The sequence below is a fragment of the Kogia breviceps genome, chromosome 5, assembly GCF_026419965.1.
Source record: "Kogia breviceps isolate mKogBre1 chromosome 5, mKogBre1 haplotype 1, whole genome shotgun sequence".
Classification (NCBI taxonomy): Eukaryota; Metazoa; Chordata; class Mammalia; order Artiodactyla; family Physeteridae; genus Kogia; species Kogia breviceps.
Genome location: NC_081314.1, coordinates 33416410 through 33432897, shown reverse-complemented (window position 1 = coordinate 33432897; position 16488 = coordinate 33416410). Strand labels below are relative to the sequence as shown.

General features: G+C 39.0%; 1 protein-coding gene across 1 annotated transcript in view; it reads right to left on the bottom strand.

Annotated features, from left to right (window-relative positions):
* Nucleotides 1-1236: 1236 nt before the first annotated feature.
* Nucleotides 1237-16488, bottom strand: part of KCNH8 (potassium voltage-gated channel subfamily H member 8) — a 413967-nt gene continuing 398715 nt past the window's right edge. The window contains exon 16 of the mRNA XM_059064162.2: nt 1237-1935. Within this exon, the coding sequence (XP_058920145.1) occupies nt 1237-1935 (699 nt within the window). The remainder of the gene's footprint in view (nt 1936-16488) is intronic.

The following is a 16488-nucleotide window of genomic DNA, read 5'->3' as shown; positions in this document are numbered from 1 at the left end:
GCTCTGCACAACTTACAGCAATGTTGAGCGCTTTAAAGAAAAATAATTAAAGTGCTGATCCCAAACAAGCTGGTATCCCTCTCACAAATAGTAACTCTGAAGTCTTCACTTTATTTGGAATTTTCACCGGTCAGCGCAAGCGCTCCTGAAAGAACAGCACACAGGAAGGATACACCCAAGGTTTTCTTCCTCATTTTGAGGCCAAAATAGCTCAATGTAGTTGCGATCTCATATTCCCCAGAGCAGTTTTGGGTTCCAGAACCACGGAGGAGAGACATTTACACAGGCACAGAGAGGGCAGCCTCAGTTCAGGTTGTTACCTGAGTCCCCAGAGACCAGGTGGACTCCCGCCCTCCCCCTACCATGCCAGACACTCAGTCCATGTTTTTATTTCATTAATAAAATATGACCTCACTATTCTTTTGTAATCCAGAAGCATGAGGATACATTTGTTGCAAACTGCATGCAGATAAAGGGGGGGGGGCTTCCTTTTGAAACTACATCCTCTGAATAATAATTTTTGATCTACTATACATAACAGTAGTGCATTTCTTGTTAAAACAGCAAGCTTTTTTTTTTACCAAAATGAAAACATTCATTTCTTTATAAATAGTTTAAATAGTTTAAATACATATTTCATACCAAGGATATAAAAATAGCGTCTCTTTTTTTTTTGATAAATAAAGACATATTCATTTACATGGCAAATAACGTGCAATAGCTGACCACTGGCCACTAGCTCTGTGTGACTGATTGTCTAGGAGATGACATGCAGTGATAATTGTCCCTTTGCCTTCTACATTTGAAAAATAGATCAGCGGGAGCTGTGCACTCCCAGGGCCCACAGTCCTATGGATACAGTTCAGGAGTTACACACAGGCACTCAGGAAACAACTTTGCTGCACTTCACAAAAGCCACCTAGGACAAAATGAATCCACACATTCTTTGTCTGGGACTTCTAGCTGCTCAGACCCTCAGGGTCTTTGGACTTTTACTGAAGTCTGTCAAGCAGACCAGGAAGTTAATGCCTGTACAGGAAAATGTTCCTATTTTGTCTCTAGGATCCAGGAAGTGTCTGCTACAGTCTGGAGGTGGTTCTGCCTTTCCCCAGATCCTCTCCTCCACAGGTCTCCCAGCCTTGCCCAGTCTTCACGCTGCCAGAGGCTAGAAAGGCAAACCAGGGCTGTCATGCAGTGGTGGAGCTGAAACTGGCGGCTGCCTCACGTGCCCTAATATCATACGTTTATGGCATTAGTATCTTTCACTTCTGCTGGGCTTGTGACAACTTCCAGTGGAAAGTTCTCTGAGGGCTCAGTAGAGATGGATGCCCTTCCTTCCCGGTCCCAAGATCCTGGCAGGTTTTCCAGACTGAAGGAACTCATGGCTCCTTGGCCCAAGCTGCCCTCCTCCGATCTGCTTGGGAGTACCAGGTGCAAAGATGTTTCTGAGGAGGAGCAGACAGAGGACGAGAGAGTGGCCGAGATGGACTGCAGAGGCATCAGCGTAGTGTCTGACTGTGGAGAGATGCACCTTAAAAACTGCAAATGACCTTCTTGGACAACCTGGTAGTGGGCAGGTGAATAATCAAGGTTCGGAGAATGATACAGTTCACCGCCTGCAGGATTTTGCTCGTAAACGCCAGTTCGCTGGGGGCTGCTCCCTACAGAGGAGGGATCCACACTCCATGTGTCAGGGTTGACATTCCCATGACAAAGCTGGGCTTGGGTATAAGCGGCTCCACCTGCTTGCAAGTGTAGACAGGGTTGGTGTGTGCTCCAGGTCATCCTGGTCTGTAAGCTGGAGGGACACACAGAGGTGGTGTGCAGAGAGCAAAACCGAGAGGGCTGCTGGGGGGACACGACGTGTTCTAAAAGTTGCATCACAGTCCTCATGTCTTTACCTAACTGGGACACCTCCTGAGTCAGTGTCGTTACCTGTGTGGACAAAGCAAAGCAAAAGGCAGCAGTCAGAGGAGCACGGCAGTGCTTTCAGAGCAATGAAGAAGAAAAGTGAGATTTCTCAGTAAGAAGGTCCGGAAGGCTGCTTTGCCTCCAACTCCAGCCAAGCCCAAAGGGTGAATGGGGAGGCTGAGCACCTGATCTAAAGCCATCCTCTCATTCTGCGGGAACCTAGAGAGACACACATAGTCTGGCCTTCTTTTTAAAAAATGTTTACATACATTTTTTTTTTCTTATCTTTTTTTTTTTTCTGGTACGCGGGCCTCTCACTGCTGTGGCCTCTCCCGTTGCGGAGCACAGGCTCTGGACGCACAGGCTCAGCGGCCATGGCTCACGGGCCCAGCCGCTCCGCGGCATGTGGGATCTTCCCAGACTGGGGCACGAACCCGTGTCCCCTGCATCGGCAGGCGGACTCTCAACCACTGCGCCACCAGGGAAGCCCTACATTTTTTAATTGAAGTATTGTTGATTTATAATGCTTCAGGTGGACAGCAGTGATTCAGCTATATATATATATACATATATATGTATATATATATATTCCTTTTCAGATTCTTTTCCCTTTAGGTTATTACAAAATATTGAATAGGGTTCTCTGTGCTATACAGTAGGTCCTTGTTGATGACCTATTTTATATACAGTAGTGTGTATATGTTAGTCCCAAACTCCTAATTTATCTCCCCTGTTTCCCCTTTGGTAACTACAAATTTGTTTCCTATGACTGTGAGTCTATTTCTGTTTTGTAAATAGGTTTCTTTTGTATCATTTTTTTAGATTTCACATATAAGTGATATCATATGCTATTTGTCTCAGTCTGACATTCTTAATCACTGATTTGGGGGTTCTTGGACAAAATTAGAAGTGTGGATCCATCATCTCTTGTATCTCTGAAATACAGACAGTGTCTTTGGCTTCCTTTCCTCCGAGTTAGCGGGATGCTCCATGGTGCGCACCCACCATCCAAGGCACCTCAGAACAATGTGGAGATGTGAGTATTATTGTATATAACGCACTCAGCACGCTGCCTGCCCAGGGTAGACACCCAGTAAGTGACGGCTCGCACTCCTGCCATTTCTGGTCAAGATCAACCTTATTCAGAGACATACTGGCCTTCATGGGTAGGGAGGGTGGTAAGAAAGAACTCACAACAGATTTGCTAGGATTTTTCTATAGAAAAGGGAAAGCTGCAAAATGAGAGTTAGAAACGAAAAGATCTTCAAGGTGGGTCAGTCCACATAAGCACTGTGGGGAACCCTGGAGGCCTGGGGTCCATCAGTGAACCGGAACCCCACAGAATTATAACCCCAATTATGCAGTGTGTTCTTTATTCACTTTTCTAGGTGAGACATTTAGTTTGTATAAGACTTTCAAGGGAGACATGACCCTCAAACTCGCAAGAACTGCTGAAGAGTCTTCATTATCCACTTTACACTTAAACCAATACTATAATTCACCAGAGGATTTATTTTCCTAACGACCACATCACTTTTTTAACCATGGAAGACCACCAGAAAATTGAATTTGACTTATTTCCAGCTTTTCTGGATGGTTTCTATTCTTCAAAGTGAGGAAAACCTATATTTCAGAAAGCAGGCCACACATATATTTTCTAGTCTTTGGTTAGATTCATAACACTAACACATAGTATAATATTTTGCCCTCATTGCTATAAGACTGTATTTTATAAAGGACTTCCCATGCCCTGATTTTACTATCATGAACCAGAAACTCCAATATAAGCAGCTGAACCCACTGGCTAAATACCATCAGAAAAAAAATAAAACAAAACAAGACAAAAGGGCAGTTCAGTTTCAATGAAGCCAAAACCAAGATTGCTGTTTTGGGCAGACTTTTTTCAATATTTAAGTATACATTCCTAATTCATCCAGTAACTTCATTCAGTCCACTTCCTATAAGTGCATTCTGAATCTAATTCTCTATGGCAGGCCCATCAGGAGGTAGTGTCACTCAAATCAGGCATTTTTAAAAGACCAGAAGGAGGTTTTTCCATGGTTCAGGCAACCAACTGGTAACACCTGCCTTGAAATTGCCAGGCCAAAACTATTTCTGCCTTGCTGCTAGCATGGAACTCGAGGGATCCTATCGAACACTTAGCAGATCTAAAACTTTTGGCGACAAAAAGGTATCTCTGAGACTCACATTTAAGAAGTGAAACAGTGAATCTGAGAAAGAGTCTATGTGTCCTGACATTTTCACTGCAGGTTATCAATTTCATAACTTGCCAAAACTCAATTCTAAAGTACACGGGTGACGCAAATCATCTCTAGATCTCAGCACCACAGACATGCACCGAGGGGTTCTATCTTGAGTTGATTAGCCCCTCTATCAAAATTTCAGAAGAGAAAGTTGATACTAAATGAGATGTTTGAAGGATATATTAACCGTCCCCTTCCTGTAGGTTGTCTAAGTTAATGCCTGTATCAAATTCACCAGTGTCCAGCTCCCAGTAAGAATGCTTTCAGTCGGCCTTAGCATTGAATAAAGACATAATCTTTAAAGTGCAACTTTGCATTTTAGACACAGCAACAATTATATTATCCAATAAATGAGTAAATTTATAATACAACAGGCTTTTAGGTCCGTTTTCCCTATTGGATGTACAAACAGCACTAAGATCAGCAGGGACACACCTGTAAAGTGGGGACACTAAGGCCCAGAGGTTCAATGACATTTTAAGGTCTCATTTCATGAATGACAGTTGTTGGTCTGGAATTCAAGCCTTCTAGCTTTGGTGCTCTATTATAGTATATTAGAGAAGACATTGCTTAAGCGTTGAGAGATTTTTGCTAATGTGGTCAGAATTTTTGAAGAGCACAGATGATAAAAAAAGGAGCCTCATGTAAAAGTTGTCTGAAATGGGTTCTTTTTTTTTTTGATTTCACATATAAGCAATGTCATATATGTCATATGACATATACACAAAATAGAGACTCACAGACATAGAAAACAAACTTATGGTTACCAAAGGGGAAGGGTGGGGGGGGGGATAAATTAGGAGCTTGGGATTAACGTATACACACTACTGTATATAAAATAAAGAACAAGGGCCTACTGTATAGCACAAGGAACTATACTCAATATCTTATAATAACCTATAAAGGAAAAGAATCTGAAAAAGTCTCTCTCTCTCTCTCTCTCTCTCTCTCTATATATATATATATATATATATATATATATATATACACACACACATATACATATATATATATATGTATAACTGAATCACTTTGCTGTACACCTGAAACTAATACATTGTAATTAAAAATAAAATTTTAAAAAACTTGTCTGAAATGGTAATTCAACATCAAATAATTAAATAGTGTCATCTCTAAAAAAATAGGAGACACAGTAAAATTTCTTCACAGCAAATTATATGAAGGAACAAGACCAAAAAAGTTTGTACAGGGACATCCCTGGTGGCCTGGTGGTTAAGAATCTGCCTGCCAATGCCAGGGACACGGATTCGAGCCCTGGTCCAGGAAGATCCCACGTGCCACGGAGCAACTAAGCCCGTGCTCCACAACTACTGAGCCTGTGCTCTAGAGCCTGCGAGCCACGACTACTGAGCCTGCGTGCCTAGAACCCATGCTCCACAACAAGAGAAGCCATCACAATGAGAAGTCCGCAACGAAGAGTAACACCTGCTTGCCACAACTAGAGAAAACCTGTGCACAGCAACAAAGACCCAACACAGCCATAAATAAATAAATAAATAAATAAATAAATAAAAGACAACATATGCTTTTAAAAAGAAAAGCGTTTGTAATAAGGGAAAATCTGGAAGTGGGCAATATGTTAATAGACATATTGCTTATGAACTATTTTTTTCCTAGCTTTCAAAAGAAACAGATATTTTCCTATGGTTGAAATACCTTTCCAAGGCCACGTTCTTGGCACTGAACTTTTCCTGAGCATTTACTATAACTTTGAGGCCATGAACTTTGAATGGGACTCCAGAGTCTTGACTAGCTCCAAGAATGTAAATAGCATTAACATTTTCAGAAAACAAAATTACTATATTAGCTTGAACTAAGAGGAGTCCAAGGAAATAGAGCTTTCTTTAGCTCTAGAGGGTAATGTTCAATTTACATGAGGGAAGATTTCTGTCACTGTGGCACTGGGGACACACCCCTGCCCCTTATTAAAGCTGCATAGGGAATTAATCCTTATTAGGTAAGGGATCTCTCCCTTTGTAAGGGCAAAGCCAGCTGCCACAGGAGAGATGGCATCTCCTGAGGGTAGAGACTCTGGTGTCACTGAAGGTGACAACATACTGTCACGGAGAGTAAGGTTTCACAGCACTTTTGTTTACTGCTTCCTGCTTGCCTTGCTGACAAATTCATTCTAAAACAGGAAAGGCTTTATTCTTAACCAAATGTAGAAAGCAGAGAATGCAAAGTCTCTACTTTCTAAGGGGGGTGGGATTCAATGCTTTTTCACAGCACAGTTAAGAAGATGGGCTTTTGGTTGTTGGAACTACCTTATGAACAAGGCACTGTCTGTCCACTTAAAGAGATGTCTTCAAAATACAACATAAACCCAGAATGCTGCAGATATAGGTCAATAAAAACAAAAAATCATTTGGATCCAATGAACCAATGTTTTCCCATTTACTTCAACTGTTTACACTTTTTAAATGTCTTCTGTCACTCATATTAGAAAACAGAGCAGGTATTATGAAGCCCTTCACAAGTTCCACTTGGTTTTTTTTTTTTAATCATTAATTTAATTTTTTTAAATTGAAGCATGATTTACAATGTTGCGTTAGTTTCAATTGTACAAAAGTGATTCAATTATACATCTCTCTCTCTCTATATATATATATATATTTTCAGATTCTTTTCCCTTATAGGTGATTACAAAACATTGAGTAGAGCTCCCTGTGCTCTACAGTAGGTCCTTGTTGGTTACCTGTTTTATAGTAGTGTATATATGTTAATACCAAATTCCTAATGTGTCCCTTCCCTCCTTTTCCCCCCTGGTAATCATAAGTTTGTTTTCTATGTCTGTGGGTCTATTTCTGTTTTGTAAATAAGTTCATTTTTATCATTTTTTTAGATTCGGCATTTAAGTGATAGCATATATTTATCTTTCTCTGTCTGACTTCACGTAGTATGATCATCTCTAGGTCCATCCATGTTGGTGCATATGGCGTTATTTCATTCATTTTTATGGCTGAGTAGTATTCCATTGTATATATGTACCACACCTTCTTTAACCATTTATCTATTGATGGGCGTTTGGGTTGCTTCCATGTCTTGGCTATTGTGAATAGCACTCCCACTTGGTTTTTTAATGACCTGTTTCCTGCATTTTCCCCCTTGCACACCATCAGTCTGAATACATTGGGGATCACATCACACTGCCCTTGTGAAGGCTGTACCTCTGACTGGGGTCTCTTCTCCTCGGCCCCTTTCTGCCTGGTAAGTTTCTCTCCCTTCAAACATCTAATCCCTCATTTCCTCTGAAGAGATTTTTCCTGACAGCTCATTGACACTCAAAGAGCAGTTTGAGCATCGATAGGACTGTCTGTCCAACCAGGCTCTGAGTTCCATGAGGGTAGAAGTTATTATTTACCTCAGTGTCTCCTGGACTCTGGGCAATGCCTAGAACACAACATGCACTCAGTAAATCTTGAATGTATAAATGAATGCAATTCCTGCCATTTTGATGGGCTTGGTACTCATATTGCTTTCAATTTTTATTTTGTGTTATCTCATGATTTTACCATAAACATCATGCGGGAAAGATTCCTACTACAAAATTATGTTGGGAAATCTGTAACTCGCACTCTTCACTCCAAATAAATATGTTAAAAGTAGGTATTAAGACTGTTAAAGTTTTGCGTATAAATTTCCTGAATCAAATCCTTGGGTGTTTCCCAGTTTTAAAGAGCAGGTGGCATTTCCACCACTAAGAATCCCTTTTATTTTACTGTGTTTCCTTCATAACTGTAGATATAGGTCTCTTTTGGCCAAGACTTCTGCTATTTATCTTGCTGCTCTGTAACTTGTCCCAGCATAAACTAGATTTCCGTGGGTAGTTTTGATTCCCTGGGGAAATTTCCCCTGTTTACTGACTCCTCATGAGTACATGGTGAGTGCCAAGTGACAAATTCAATTAAGTTAGTCAGAGTTGTTTTATTGGCTGAAATTTGGCATAGCTTTTTGCACCCCTAGTTGCCACCCTTCATAGCTATTTTATTTATTTATTTTAATTAATTAATTAATTAATTTTGGGCTGCATTGGGACTTCGTTGCTGCACATGGGCTTTCTCTAGTTGAGGCGAGTGGGGGCTACCCTTAGTTGCAGTGTGCAGGCTTCTCATTGTGGTGGCTTCTCTTGCTGTGGAGCTCAGGCTCTAGGCACACCGGCTTCAGGTAGTTGTGGCATGCACGCTCTAGAGTGCAGGCTCAGTAGATGTGGTGCGTGAACTTAGTTGCTCCGCGGCATCTGGAGTCTTCCTGGACCAGGGCTCGAACCTGTATCACCCTGCATTGGCAGGCGGATTCTTAACCACTGAGCCACCAGGGAAGTCCCTTCATGGCTATTTTAGATGTGGCCTTCTGATTATTTCTACTTCCATATATAGCAGATAAAGAAAGCGTAACTTAATACACATTATTCTTTTACTTGTGTATTAAGTTACACTTTCTTTACCCGTTTTTTTCCCTCTCCCTTCTCATTCTTCAGTACATAGGAATCCATCGGTCTGGAATTTAAAACTGTTAGCCAAACCAGTTCACCATTACCATCTGTGTAGGCAATTGTTCACATCCAAGATTTCTCTAGCCCTTCCAAAGTCCCAACTGTTAGGAAGAAGAAGTGATGAAAACACCATCTGTGTATCCAAGTAATTCAGTGTTCTAGCCAAAACTCTGGCGCATCTAAAGACTATTCCCTTCTCTGTTCTCCCAACACCATGCATTTAACCGACAAGTCATTAGCTGTTTAGAAGGTTTCCAGGCCGTGTGTTCACTGTTTTGAGCAGCATCTCCCATCATGAATAGAAACACGTGTGTGACAACTGACTTGTCAACTGTCCACGATAATCCACCCACTGATCTTTCCATACTGTTAAGAAGGGAATCACAAAGTGCCACAATTTTTCTATTTCTGCCATATCCAGGTTTCCTCCGAACTTCTGTTTGGTGCAGAAATAAATCACTGTCGCCTACATTTCCAGAGTACCTGGGTTTTTCCTTTCACGTTTAATTTGTTTCATTCATGTGACAGTACTTCTCATCCTCCTGAGTCATATTTCAACAAGGGCTTTGTTGTGACTATTAAATAATATGATGGATGTTAAAGTTTATTCCCCACAGGATTGGTATTATGTCAGAATTTCAGGTGTCTGGATTTGATAATGCAACACAGGCATTAAGCTTAGTTGAAACTTTGTGGTAGGGAATACTAACCCAGGAAACACTGAGCCCAAAGAAAATAAAAGCCAGTTATCTCTGTAACTCCTCTTCAGCCTCAGCATGGAGAGGCGAACCATTCCTGTTAACACTTTTACATAATTAATATTGGAAGAAACAGAGTCTCCACATTTTGGCATTGCCTTGTGTGGATCTTTCCAGTAGCAAACAGTAACAGCAATAACCAGAACTTTTGAAAAATTTTGATGAAGATCGTGTATCCTGTATCCTTAAGTCTAAGGTTTGAGAAATTGTAGTCAGATGGATTAAGAATTTTCTATAAAGGATGAGTGAGTCAAAATACAATGATGTGCAGCTTAGTGTTGGTAAGAATTGAGTGAGGACCAATGTGGTGCAGGGGTGGGTGTGGGTACTGTGGTCTTTATAGTTCTTTATAGTAGCTCAAGGTCTTACACACATCTTGCCATCTATACATGTTTGTTGATACATGAGTAATTTAATAAATAGGTAAATTTCATGACTAATTTCTTACTATAAGTTTGTTATTTTCATTTGAACTAAATAACTTTCTTCAATCTCCCCTAAATAGCACTGCAAGACACAGAAGTAAGTATCACTATGCATCTAGCAAGTAAGAATATTTCATATGATCTCGGTGTTTCATGGAAGGCCCCACCACTTCAAAATAGATTTTCAAAACACTGTGTTATTATATGGTTTAATGAATCCATCTGTGATGTTGGTGGCTTGTGGTACCAATAACACTTGCATGGCCATGTGCATTTTGGTACAAGCACAGATTTGCTTTTTTAGTGTGTCTTTGGATTGTGCCTTTTGCGAACAGGAGTGTGAGTTTCATAATGAAGCCCAGAATGTGTCTTTGACAATATCTTTCATTTCACATAGAAAATAACTTCCTTTCATCTTCTATTATTCTCGTTTTACATTTCTCAATCTTAGCTATTGGTATGGTATGATTCATGGATTCTGAGTATAACCGAAACTTAAGTTGATAGAGAAAAAATGTGATTTCCATTTCTGTGCATTCAGTGAGCAGATGGGGAATGCATCTGTTGATATAATCTTCTTAGCTTGAGGAGTTCTTGACCTGTCACTCAATTTTTGCCAAACATGTACACATTTTCCTGCCAGACACAATTTTTCTAAATTCAGGGATACTAATTACACCAACCCTCTCCCCTTGCCATGAACACATATACATTTTTACAAACTCGGATTCAGGTAATTAAATGGTCTTTCATTTAATCCTTTGTTATGTTGCATATTTATCATGAGATTCAGACAAGTTCAGTCAAACTCCATCAGCAGGCAAAACAAAAAAGACGATCGGCATAATTTCATCTTTGCGTCTTTTGCTTCACAAAGCATTCAAAAACAAGTGACAGTCTTTTTATTTGTGAGCTAAAATAATAATCATTCTCGGCACTTGCATAAATTTCAGACAAAGGAAGATCTCAGGCCCATTACTGATGAAAGTTATAAATCTTTGCCTACAGCTGGAGAGACTAGAATGTTGGGGGGTGAAGTGGCTTCTCTGAGGTCACACAGGAATAGTACCAAGGGCTTTGCTTTTGCAGGTGCATCTGATGCCTCTCACATTATAATAAGAGAAGAATACAAGTCTAGCATGACCAATACAAAATGACCAATTATAGTCTTGATAGCAGTTACTCTAGTGGTTTCACTGAATTTCTGCAAGCTCAGGTCATTGGACACAACTGTATTACTTTAGCTGTACTATGCTAATCCATTATTTATCAACACTTTGATTGCTTTCCTCGTCTTCATTCCTGCTTCCTGTGACAAAGTTTGATTAGTATCTGAACTGCTTTCTGGCAAAGGGATCCTCACCGCTATCATGAACACCAGACAAAAGTCTGTCTCCTTTCAGAATACCAATTGCATAGGGCAGTGCTTGTCAAGATTTAACATATACAGGACTCATGGTGCTCTTGGCTCCAGCTCTCAAGAGCCAGATCAATAATTCCTATTCTTATGGATATAGTTCCTATTCTTATGGATCTAGTCCCTTTGGTTAACTCTTCATATACTGATCTTTCAGTAAGAACTTAAAATTGAGTCTAACCCACTTTTTTCAATTCCTTTGGCAAGTTTAGAGTTGGAGTTTTTAATTTGTTTAGATCTTCTTTCTTTCAACACTGTTTTATAGTTTTCTGTATACAAGTCTTATAGTTCCTTGCTTAACTTTATTCCTAGGTATTCTATTCTATTCTATTCTATTCTATTTATACTATTGTAAGTGCGGTTGTTTTCTTAATTTCTCTGATAGTTCATTGTTAGTCCATAGAAATGCAAAGGATTTTGGTATGTTGACTTTGTACCCTGAAACTTTACTGAATTCGTTTATTAGTTCTAACCGATTTTTGGTGGCACATTGAGGGTTAGCGGCTCCCTGAATTTGAAACCTGTCTGTGTCTCAAAGCAGATGACGTCAGTGAGCACTTAGATGCAGGCAGATTAGAAACCGACACCCAGGCAGCAGCTGGGAAAGTATGCAGTCCAATCCCTTTGAGGGAGAAACTGAGAAATGGACGTTTTCGCTGAGCCTGGGTATATAGCCATGGGGGTGCTTCTGCGTTCTTTAAAAACTGCTTTTTTGTTTACTATAGTCCCATGCGGCTTCTGAACACAAGCCCCATTGGCTTACAGAGCTAGGTGTTTGGGGGGCCCATCCCTCAGGTAGGAACCTTACAAGTTGGGGGCACTAGATGCGTGGTCCAAACCCTTCAGTCTCAGGGAGAAGCTGCAAGTTGGGGGTTCCCTCCTGATCGCCTGATGCTATGTCAGGGATGGGGTTTGTGACACAAAAGTGTGTCTCAGCGGCCCCTACCTGTTTCCCTCTGGGCATTTTTTCATTCACCTGCTGGGTAGGAGTCACTCAGCTAGTTTCTGTATTTCTCTCAGAGGGAATTATTCTGTGTGTAGCTGTACATACAGTGCATCATCCATTGGAGGAGGGAAATTCAGGTGCTTTCTGTGCTGCCATCTTGGAGCATTTGTTATCTATTTTATGTGTTTTAATCCATTGTATTTCTTACCTTTACTGAAGCTCAAATTATCCCAACTTTGGCCACTGGGAGACTCTTCATATTGGCTCCTGAGTTCTTTCAACATCATACTAACAGGGCTTGATAGCTTTCTTGCTGTGCTCTGAACACAAAGATGTTCCAGACTCATCATGTATATTTCATGCCCCAGAATTGGAAACAGCCATTCATACAAGAAACTCTGGTTTCCTTTAGTGGGAAATTGTATTTCAAGACCATACTCAAGGCACAGAAATATTTACTGTTATTGGGCTAGCCACTGTTTTTATTCCTTTTCTGTTAAAAGAGCTTGGAGATGTGTGCATGTTTATGATAGTACATCAGTTCATACTAGTGTTTCTAATTCCATTTCAGGACTATAGGGTTCTTACTTAACATTTTTCCGTATTATATTTGTATCTCCTTTATTCTACACTGTGAATTCTGGTTATTGAGGTACAGAGAATGATATAATTAGGATATGTCATAATTATAGGCATACATCATTTTACTGCACTCTGCTTTATCATGCTTCATGGATATAGAGTTTTGTTGTTGTTGTTGTTTGTTTTGTTTTACAAATTGAAGATTTGTGGCAACCCTTCATTGTCAGATAATGGTTAGCATTTTTTAGCAATAAAGTATATTTTAAAATTAAGGCATGTACATTCTTTTTCTTAGACATAATGCTATTGCATACTTAATAGACTACAGTAAAGTGCAAACAAAAGTTTTATATGGACTGGGAAATTTAAAAACTTGTGTGACTCACTGTATTCTAATATTTGCTTTATTGCAGTTGTCTGGAACTGAACCTGCAATATTTCTGAGGTGTGTCTACATTCATTTGCTGTACCCTCCCTCCCATCACTCATGCAACAGTCTCAGCATATCAGTACAGTCTACATGACAAATTATGATTATTGAAAACAGTTAAAAAAATTTTTGGCATATTCTATTATCATTCTCTCCTCACTCCCTTCTTTTAAAAAATGGTTCTGCTATATTTACATTGTCAGGGCATATGGCCCTTGACAACGTATACTCTCTCCCATTTGACTTTCATTTAGATTTGGTACTATAAATAAGTACACATTTAATGCTGATGAACTTGTCCTACAACAGTTTTTTTCAAGTCATCTTGGTTTTCTGAATCTTGTTCTCAAGGACATTCTTCAGAAAATGTATATGGGAATAATATTCCCTGAGTTCTTTCGTATTGATAACAGTTTGATGCTTGATAATTTTTGCTGAATAAAAAATCCTTAGTTTACACTTTACTTTTTCAAGAGTCTTATATATTTTGTATGTAATTCCGTCTTCTTGCATAAAGTGTTGCTGTCTAAAAGTCTAATGATAGTCTAGATTTTTCCCTTGCAAGTCCGTTATAAGATCTTTTATGGCTAGTTGCCCAAAGGATTTTTTTTTCTCTTACTTTAAAGTCTAGTAATTTCACTATAGCAAATAATTTCAATATGTAGTTTCATTTAAAAAAAATTTCAGGAGAATTTTATTGGATTATCAATTTTAGTGTTTGTTAGTGAGAAAGCCTAAACTTGGCCTTCTTCTTCAGAGACTTGTATTTTTTGTATGTTCGATCATTTTTGTGTATCTTAAATATTTGTCACCTTCCCTAAAAAATCTTCTTCATCTAGATTAGATGCTTTACATTTTCCTTCTTTTTCACCATCTGTTTTGGCAAATGTGTTTATTTGCTCTTGTGTTTCTTCTAATTTAGTCAATTTCTACAGTGATTCTTTTCTCACTTCTAATTTCCTCTTGAATTTTTTTCTAACCCTTTTTTCTATCATTTCATGAAATAAGAAAGAAGACCTTTAAAGGATATAACATTTTAAATTTCTTTAAAGCACATCTGAAACATGGGAACATGTTATTATTTGCCTAATATGAATAATAGTTATTTGCATATCTGTTGTAGAAATTTCTATATGTTTAGCTCATGGTTAAAAAGGAAAAACAAAATATTCAGCATGCACACTAGAGTCTTATTTTTATAACAATACCTATGTGCCTTTAATTTTTAAAAAACAAATATTTTACATGAAAAAAGAACTAAGTTTCATCAATTGTTTCTTCTTTATCTTTTGTTATTGTACATTGCAATGACCCATTTTTAACCACTGCCAATCAATGTCCAAAAAAGCCTGCCAAGAGGTTAAGTTCTTACTGAATTAATGCAGAGACTTTTCCTTCACTTTCAGAGCAGCTGAGCAATGACTGTCGCAGTGAGAAAGACCGACCCAGCGAGGTCTAGAATACTTTCATGGAGCCATGGTACCTAAAGTGTGTGTCAGGGCTCTAGAAAGAGTCTTCTTTTAATCACTGGCAGACACCTTCCCCAATCAAGTTTCTGGTACTGTAGCTTTAAACACAAACACGTATTTCCCTAAGAAACTCTTTAATAAATGTTATTTGAAGACAACTCTTCATCTCCAAGGCTAAGGAGATTCAGTTTAGAAAGTGAACTTGCAGATCACCAACTGAGGCCAGCACAGGACTGTAGTAATGGTATCTTGTACCAATGATTTGATTTGATTTAAAAAATACTTGAAAAGGTCAGTAAATTACCAATGAATTTCCCAAGCCCCCTTCTCTCCTTAACACTCTTTATCATTTTATTTGTTTTACTATGCACTCCTTTTTTGTTTGTTTTTTTTTTAAGATTTGAAAATGCTAACATGTGCAATAGTCATGCATGGGAAATATATATGGGAAAACATATGGGAAATCAATAAATTCCCCTTGAAAAAACATATAGTATATTTTATCAGGCTTTCTTGAAAAGCTCTTTCTGAAATTATCCTATCCTAAAATTATCTGTCCACGATTTAATCCAGCCTTAGATTTAAGTATCTATCTGGCCAAATTAAGGACTCAAAGGCTCACATCTTGAGGTAGGCTTCTGATATTTCAGAGAGTAAATCTTTTCAGTAGAGACCAAGGATGGTCTGCTTGGAAAGCTAACCCTCCTGGGCTGGACTGAGGTCTTGTTTCCAAGTCACTTGATGCATGTGTGATTTTCTCTGGACCTCAGTTTACGCATTTGCAATAGCAGCATGTCCATATCATGATTTCTAAAGTCTCTTCAAACTCAAAATTGAAATCCCATTTTCCCTCTTCTTTTCAATGTCCTAATGATTAATGGTTAAAATGGACATAAGGCATAATTCAAGCATCTTTTATTCATTCATCAACCATAAATATGTGTCTACCATGTGCCAATTGATAACAAAGGGAAAAGCAGATAAAGATTCTTGTCCTCCTAGAACTGACTTTCTAATGGGGGGCGGGGGTAGAGACAATGAAAATGTAGATAAATAAACCATGTGGTGTAGTAGGGGTTTGATAAGATTTTGAGGGAAAACAAATTTGGAAGTACATTTGGGGAGAGGGGGCTGCTATTTTAAAAAGGCTGGTCAAGGAGGAACTCATTGAGAAGCTGACACTTGAGCATAGACTTGAGAGAGGGAAGAGAGCTGCCCACGCAGATGTCTTGCGAAAGAAGTTTCTGAACATAGAGAAGGAATACAAGACCTTGAGGTGCTTTTATAAGCTGAAACATTATGGTGGGCAATAACCTCTGTTCTGGAAGTATCATCTGTAGGACACTGGGGTCATTTGTCATTGTCTTTGAGAAACTGGGTTAAGGCGGGGGCAGAGGCAAAAGAAGTTGATTATGATGATGAAGAATCTGGATCTCATATCACTTGAGTAAAGTTTCAAGGAAGAGAGAACATTTATAGAAGGAGAAAATATGCTACAGAACGGGGAGGAAAAGAGAGATTAGCTACCTTCAAAATTTAAAGTATTTCATTAAAAAAGATCAGTTAGGTGGCTTTTTCTGTTCTAATCAAGAGCAAAAGAAGTAGGAAAAGTGAATAACAGGTTTCACAGAGTTATATAAGCTAAATATAGCAAAGAGATTTCTAATAGCTGAAGCAATTGAGAAATGTAGTTGGCTACTCTTTGCATGGTTTGCTGTCATTAGGAACATTTGGAGAATTTTTAAAAAGAGATGCCCAGTGCCAACTCTAGGG